We start from the raw sequence: 8,194 nt of genomic DNA, 5'->3' as shown, positions 1-8,194 counted from the left end.
AGGAGGGAGGGAAAAGGGAGGGGAGGAGAGCAAATGGGCGAGGAGGGAGAGCAGGAAGGACGGGACGCAGTAAATAAAGTAAGTTAGAGGGAAAAGTAAGGAGGGTAGTCAAAAACACTATATTGTACAATGATCTTTGAAAACATTCTTAAATGTTGACATTGTACTTTACCCCCCTCCCCCCATTGATTATAAGCAATATATGAACATTTAATATATTGTTTATAACACATAATTTAGATATAAGCAGATATAAGGACATTTTCAAGTCATTAGAATAATAACTTCCTATGAAATGTGTTTTACTATTGTCGTTAATACTACCAAGCAATTCCTAGAGAGGACTTAAAGTCGCTGACTCATACTGTACATCAACAAAAAGAAAATGGACCTTACATCTGCTTAAAAGGATTTTATAGTAAACCACATATCATATCTTTATATACTGCTTATATATGCTAAATAGTGAGGGCTAAAACAAAGTGTGTATTTCATAGTTTCAGTAGGTTACCAGTTGGACTGGAACACTTAAAAGACACTTTGAAAACAACAAATATTTTGATAAATTATCAAAGAAAGGATTTAGATATTTAAATCAATTTTGTATTTAAATCACAAAGTATGGCCCATTGTGCTGACAAGACGGCTCTTACTTCAGAAGAGGGTGGGTTTTTGGCTGGGATCCTGGTTGTTCGTCCACAGCGGCCTCACCCTCAGCAGGGGCCTCTGCATCTTCAGCTGGGACAGGCTCTGGGTTTTGGGAAGGAGAGGCCTGTGGCTGAGCCTTAGCCGGAGACTCTGCCTGAGGAGGGGACTGAACCTGTGCTGGGGCAGGGGCTGCGGAGGCATCTGCTGGGGCAGCGGGCTGGGGTTTAGGTAAAGCTTTGACAGGGGGCGGGGTTTGTGGCTTTGGCTGGATCTGCGGCTTTGAATTCCTGCGAATTGGAGGGATTGGCTTTGCAGGTGGTGTGGGTTTGGGTGGCAGCTCTTTTGGTTTGCCAGGAGCTGGGGATGGGGAGCCCTGAGGCTGGGGCTTGGGCTGCTCTGTGGTAGGAGCTGAGGCTGAGGGAGAGGCTGGGGCAGGGGCTGGGGCAGGGGCTGGGGCAGGGGCTGGGGCAGGGGCTGGGGCTGGGGCAGGGGCTGGGGCAGTGGCAGGTGCTGGAGCTGGTGCTGGGACTGGGGCTGGGACTGGGGCTGGGGCTCGGACTGGTGCTGCTACTTTGGTTGGAGGAGAGCGTGGAGCGGCTGCTCTAGCTGGGGATGGTGGTGAAGCTTTGGCTGGGGTAGAGGAAGAATCTGGGGCTGACTTTGCGACAGAAGTGGCTCTCAGCATTGGGGGAGGAGGCCTAGGCACTGGAGGCCTTGTGACCGAGGCGGCCCTCTGGACCGGGGCCTTCTGAGCCTGAGCTGCTTTCTGAACTGGCCCTGGGCTAGGTTTCTGGGCCTGGCTGGGCTTTGGTACCGGTTCAGACGCTCTCTTTGCCGACTCTGATGCTGTATCCACACTCTGTGCTTTCACTGGTGCACCTAAAGGATTAAAATATAAATGTATCAGATTAAACTTGAATGATTATACAACACATGCAGGCAAGACGAGCTAAAAAGCCAAAATAAAGTAAAGGAAATAAATACATAGGCATATTTTTTTCATCTAGCGCCAGTTTTCTTTTTGTGCAGCAGTTTGAAATCAAGGCACTAACTAACCCTCACCAAAAGACCAAAGCAGAACATGATATAGGCCAGGGAATGAGCTTGAGTCTTGACATGCTCATTCACATAACAACTTTTCACATTCAAAGAACTCTAACCAACTCATCTGTCAAGAACAAACTGGAGCAAAGCAGGCTGTGAATATTTGGACTGCATTAACAACCAGCAGGTGGCGGCAGATCAACGGCTAAGAGAAGGTGACAAGTCCTTCATGCCAAGTATTGGTTGCTTTTATGCAAAAATCATGTGACCAGTAGTGTGGTGAAAACGACATGAAGGGAGGAAAGGAAAATGTCAGAGATGTGAATGGAAAAATGTAAAGAACAAAGGAAGAGATGATACAAACAGGAGAAACAACAATGGCATCAATTGTGGACCAGGCAGCAAAGCAACCTATCACGCAGCAGAAAAGAAACACATGACAGTACATGCTGAGTAGGAAGTGACTGGACAGGGACGAGTTTCCAATGACTGATTCATTTTCCTGGTCAGAATTATAGATGGGTATCTAAGTGATATCCTCAAACATAAAATAGAGTTGTCTTTGTAGACAGCATGGAAAGTGTATAAAGGTATGCTAACTTAATTAACATAAAACTTTAATTTTGGGATTTTAAATGAAATTATAACCATGATCACATGATATGACCACAAGAAACACTTGATGAAAATGCATCCCACACATTGTCATTTAGTCATTACTGTAAAGGAAGCAGCAGCAAATGGCTATGAGTCTTATGTTTTCCCCAATGGTTGCTTGGGACTCACATCGCATAAAAACCAAAGAAAATACAATTTGCACAAACATAATTAGTAAAGGGTGATAAAATATGTATTTGCTTGGATGCAAACCTTGGATTACTTGTTCATTTTTGATGATATATTAATTATATTTATATAATATAATATAATTAATATTTGTAATCACTTGGCTGCTTTATCTAAAGAGGATGCAAGTCAACAAACTGGGTAAGCCTCTAACGTGTGCTACATCAAACCTCTTCATGTAAATCAGGAGAGATTAAGACAGAGAAGAACAAACTATTATTTATTACCAGATGGTCTTAAGATCAAATATGATCAAATCAGTTATATGGATCCAAGCAAATTTGGAAATGAACATGCAAAGACAGAAAAATACGCTTCTTTACATTGAAACTCTTCATTAATCACCCAAGCAGGTTTGTATTAGCCAAGACAAATATGTATTGTGTACCGTGTAAAGCCCCTTTGTCTTGTCTCAGGTATTATAACACAGAACAATGAGGGGTTAATTTACAACAAAAGACACACCAGGCTGTTTTTCACTAAACATTCAGTTTTTGCAAAGTGGCCTTTCTTCCTATCTGTTTGTATATACCATAAACTTGCACCATAGCAATGTACAGAACTTAATATAATAAGAAAGATTGAAAAGCCATTAAACATTCTGAGCTGACCAGAACTTGAAAAGTATGAAGAGATTCTACATTTAATATCAGAAGGCATACTAAATAAGAAAAACATCTCTCTATAAATAGGCTAATCTGCAACCGTGAAATCAATTTTCTCAGTGTTAGATTGTCAAGTGTTAGATTAAAATTCAAATAAATTAAACTGCAATCCTATTTGAATATCTTAAAATCTCAACACTGTTGGCACATGATCAAATCTAACTCCTGTAAAACATAAAATGGCAGCCTCCCTAAACCAACCAGCAAAAACATATTGAACATGACAATAAGTACTGGCATTTGTCATATGCCATGCAGAATTAAAAAAACCTAATTTAAGTAAATAAACAAACATGTGATAATGGTTTTGTTCATTTACCATGTTATATGATGTTTGATAACTGCTTTTAGTAGGCACATTAAAAAATCAACCTTCTTTATCTCTTTTCACTAATAGCCCATTGTTTCTTGGTTTATTTTTAGTAATCTTTACTAACGTTAGAAAATGTTTCTTTCAAGTACTGGATGCTTCATTTCAGAGAAATCTTTTTAGATGGGGGAAGTGAGACTTTCCCTACACATACGTTGGCCCTACAGTGGAAGCACTTGTATTACAATGGAGAACAGTGGTCAGACAACCTTGAGGTTGAGGGCGCTGGCCCGAGGTCCTGTTTGGATCTGGCAGTCCCTCCTTAGGGGCAGCGCTCTGAGAGAGAGTGGAAGACAGATGAGAGAAAAACAGAAGACGTAAGATCCTTTGTGAGAGACAGAGAATGGGAAGGAAGGGCAAACAAGGTTAAGCAGGTTTTAGTAAAAGAATCAGCTGTTAAATGTGAAACGCTACACCAAAGTAACTTTCCTGCAGACCTGTTGGATTATGAACATGCCTTTCCTTATACTCACAGGAAAATGTAAGCACATTTTGTATGAGCATGTGTCATTTCGATAATTATTTTGTGTCATCCTTCAGAGATAATGTAAAATTGTAATAATTGGCATAGCTTTTGTTTGTTTTTATCACTTTTAACAGCGTATAATTGGGACAGGCTTTTAATTCCTTCCGCATAAAAGTCTGCCTCAACAAAAATGGAAATCAATTTGTTTAGCACAGCAGGAATTTTTCTTCTATAAAACTTGAAATAAATATCAATAACAATGAATACTTTGATATAGCCTGTCTGTGGGTGTCTGTAAAATGAACTGAACTATTAAATTGTTCAACAAGCTAAGTAGCTTGTGTTGTGTAGCTATTCATTTTGACAAGTTACACAGCGACTAATACTAAAATCTAAGACCTGCGCCATTTTTTTTAACACATACTGTAGCCACAACCGGCGTGTAAAATAGGTGTGGCTTAGGTTTTTACATTACGCTGGTTTTTATATCAGCCTCTACCTGTTGGGGCTGCACAGTAGTCGGCTTCTGGCCCTGAGGGGAGCGAGCCGGAGAGCGGGAAGCACTAAATGACCTTATGACCAGGGCTTGGTTCATCTTAGCCAGCACCACGTCTGAGATGAGTTGACGGTCCTCTGCCTGGTGGTCACCGATCAGCTGCATAGAAGAACCCACAACCTGCACAAACAGGACACAGATAACGTATCAGAAAGTGTGGGCCTTCTTTATTGAGAAGTGACATCACTATAATGTTGTTGACCCATACTAGAAAAAAGGTTAGCCGAGAAAAACAAAGAACGGCACAGAGGTCAACACATCATGTTTGGACAAAGCTTTCTGGTGGTTTTTATACGATTGCATCTTCTACCAGGTTGTATATATTTGTTTAGATTTGATGTTTTATGGTCAGAATAGTTTTGGTTTATATGGTCAAGCTTTTTATGGATACTATGGTTTGGAAAACTAAGTGTTTTGTTTTAAAATATGTGAAAAAATATACTAAAATATGCCAGATAACACAGAAAATGATATTATGACAACATCCATGTACTGGAACTCAGCAATTGTATAGCATCATTATAAAAACCAAAACACTTATCCAGTGGAGATGACTCAGAGAATACATGTCTTTCACATTTTTCCTATCTAATCTACCTTTCACCAAAGTGCTGATTATTTTTGACATTCAGCATACTTCAAGTGGGGTGTTTAGATTATTGCCTGGAAACCGCAGGCTCATTGTGGCTCCTACATCATTTCCACCTCTATCCTCTTCAGCCTCAGACTGTCTCACTGAGATGTGTTCTCTTAATTGTTCGGACTTTGTCATGCCTCCAATCTCCTCTCAATGTCCTCCTTGAGTTGAGTTTCAACCCCTGCCAGACGTCTGATGTCCTCAGGTCCCATCTCTTTATAATTGTCTGGTGCCCTATCACAGCACCAGTGGATGTGTTTGCCTGTTTAAGTGCCAGTCAAACTAAAAGCGTATTTATTGACAACATGGCAAACTGTATTTAATTGGGAACAGACTCCTTCCCCCCCCCATTATGTTTCCAAGTGGTATTTTTGATTTAGGCTCTTTTTATTTTTTTTTATTTAACCTTTATTTAACCAGATAAAAACATTGAGATAAAATCTCATTTTCAATGCTGACCTGGCCAAGAAGGCAGCAACGTTACACATAACACATAACACAAACATATAAAATACAGAGAACATAACAAAGAAAACAAAAGACGAAAAAGCAGTCACTACATTGTGCACATTAGGACAATAAAAAAAGTACACTACTTGTTACTGCAAGAGCAGCTGGTGGTGAGGACTTCAGACAACTTCAATTTAAAACATGATATAGAGACAAGTGCCCTCAGTTTGAGGCTTGATTGAAGGTCATTCCAAGACCAAGGACCATAATAAGAAAGACTCCTTTTTCCAGCCTCAGTCCGTACAGTAGGAACCTGGAACCGTATCCGTAACAGAGGTAAGCTCTGTCTCAAGAACAAATGGATTTCAGTAGATCAATCCACTTGTTCATATATCGTTAGCAATATGGCTACCACTAGCAGGTTGGCTTACGTTACTGTCCAAAGCAAGAAACAACCCTAAAAATAGGAAGCCTGATCTAACTGCTGTGATCAAAGCAAGAAAGAACACCCTTTAGCTTAGTGATCCAGCTTAACAAACTGTTTTGTTGAGTTGCTCCTTTTGAAAATGCTCTCTGGTAGGCAGCAGTGTATATGTCTAGGGCTTTTACTGTGAAAGGTAACAACAGAGAAAGTGTAGCTGTAATATCCCAGAAAATGTGGGAGCAATAATGAGTTTGCCCTCTTGGTTACTAAGTATACGCACAAATCAAGTGCTATTCTCTTCCCATTTTGGGCCGTTAATCATGTGTTTATAGTCACCAGGTCGAAACCCAGAGGCAGACACAATTGTATATTGAAGGTGATGCTTATAGGGAACCAATCAAAATAAAGATGGTGCCATTATTTACAATGGGCAATCAACATTTACTTCATAATCATAAGTTAAGCTAAAATGTTCCTCCATTGCCACGCTAACCATATGTGCCGTATCACTGTTTATATTTTGGTCCAGCCACTCGGTGCCAGCTGCATGAAATTTGGCAAAAACTGCCCCAACTTTTTCCAAGTGGGCTGAGATGACCCACACCATTGAGTGGCTCTGCGGTTACTGCCAAAATGCATCAAGAGAGAAGCAGCTCTCCATCTTTTGGCTTGTTCAGTTGTTCCTTAAGCTGGCCGAAATCTTGGCTTCTAACCAGCTCAATCCTGTGGCCAAATGAGTCCCTCAGGTCCTCAGGCTGTGTTTTTTTCTCCAGTGTTTTTTCATTCCTGTTATTTCCAGAGCTTCCTTTTTGACCAGCTCACTGCTTAATTCCTTGTTGGCTAGCCTTCTACCTGCACCATGGCCTTGTATTCCTGTGCCATTTTCCTGAAAGTCAACAATGCCTTTTAGCATCTGCAGTCTTGTTCCCAGGAGCCGAGGTGAAGCGCCTGGCAAGGATCATTTGTAAGCTATACTTACTTTTGATTTAAATCAACTTGAATGCTCTTGGGTGTGAGTATATCTTGGCTGGTTCCTGGGATTTATTCTCTAGTTACTCTACTGCCCATAACTCTGGTGCCTGGACTACCCAGCACTCCTGAGACTCCACTAGGATCCCACCTGCAGGCCTCTAGTTGGCCAGGAATCCATTTGTTAGAGTTTCTGTTTCTCTATCAGAGTCTCTGTTTCTTCTTGTTTCTTCTTTTGGGCTCCATCTTGCTCTGTCTTAGCCTGTGTGTCACTTTGGGCCTAAACCCAACTCTGTTTAAAGTTGAGTTTCTCTCTGTCCAAGTCTAAACTCTTCTTCGAGGCTCTCTCTCAATCTGAGTCTGAACTTCTGAATATCTGCCAGAGTCTGATCCAGTTTCTTTGTCTGAGCTTGTATCTGAACCTTAACCTTGTCTCAGTCATCGCTGCACACTAGCCCCATGTTACAACCTTGGGCAATGAGCATGGCTTTAACCCCATGACCTGCTTTTCAGATTGAACTCTACCAGTTATCACAGTGCTTTTTGCTGCCAAAGACCAAATCAAGGTGAGTAAAAACTTATCCCCTGAGAAGTTAGAAAAAAGTGAAAGACAATAGGGGCAGGAGACCAAGAGAGGTGGGCAATAGAGTGCCACAGTGACGCGTCCTAAAACCCGGAAGTAAGTAACCACTTCCGGTTCCCTCGACAAAAACCAATGCAATTTCTCCATAGGATTTTGGAAAATAGCTCGAAATAAGGTCTGTGGTTGACACAAATTGAAGAGACAGATCACATTTTGTTCAGCCGGATAATCTCCACATGTCTACCCTACTTTTCTAATTTTCTAATCATAAATCTAATCGATAGATTTATGATTCGAACATTTTTAGGACGCGTCACTGTGGCACTCTATAGATAACAGATACAGGTAACCTTAAACTTAAACTAACACCAGATGTTAGTTATGAAACTAATACTTATAATATAATAATATAATAATAATTCCAGCCAGACAAGCTAAGGCCCCACTAGTGTAAATTAGGCTAGACATGCTTAATTTAAGATTTAAAGACCATATTTGCCTTCTTATGAAACACAACTACAACAGGCTGATGTCAA

The 8,194-nt window shown here is 40.8% G+C and overlaps 1 protein-coding gene across 1 annotated transcript in view; it reads right to left on the bottom strand.

Annotated features, from left to right (window-relative positions):
• Positions 1-8,194, bottom strand: part of syn2b (synapsin IIb) — a 77,315-nt gene that overhangs the window by 2,011 nt on the left and 67,110 nt on the right. Inside the window, exons 10-12 of the mRNA XM_034139285.1 lie at positions 4,539-4,715; positions 3,783-3,849; positions 654-1,527 (exon numbers count right to left, since the gene is read on the bottom strand). Coding sequence (XP_033995176.1) covers positions 654-1,527; positions 3,783-3,849; positions 4,539-4,715 — 1,118 coding nt within the window. The remainder of the gene's footprint in view (positions 1-653; positions 1,528-3,782; positions 3,850-4,538; positions 4,716-8,194) is intronic.

The sequence above is a fragment of the Trematomus bernacchii genome, unplaced genomic scaffold (assembly GCF_902827165.1).
Source record: "Trematomus bernacchii unplaced genomic scaffold, fTreBer1.1, whole genome shotgun sequence".
NCBI classification, from domain to species: domain Eukaryota; kingdom Metazoa; phylum Chordata; class Actinopteri; order Perciformes; family Nototheniidae; genus Trematomus; species Trematomus bernacchii.
This window is presented reverse-complemented; position numbering and strand designations above follow the sequence as displayed.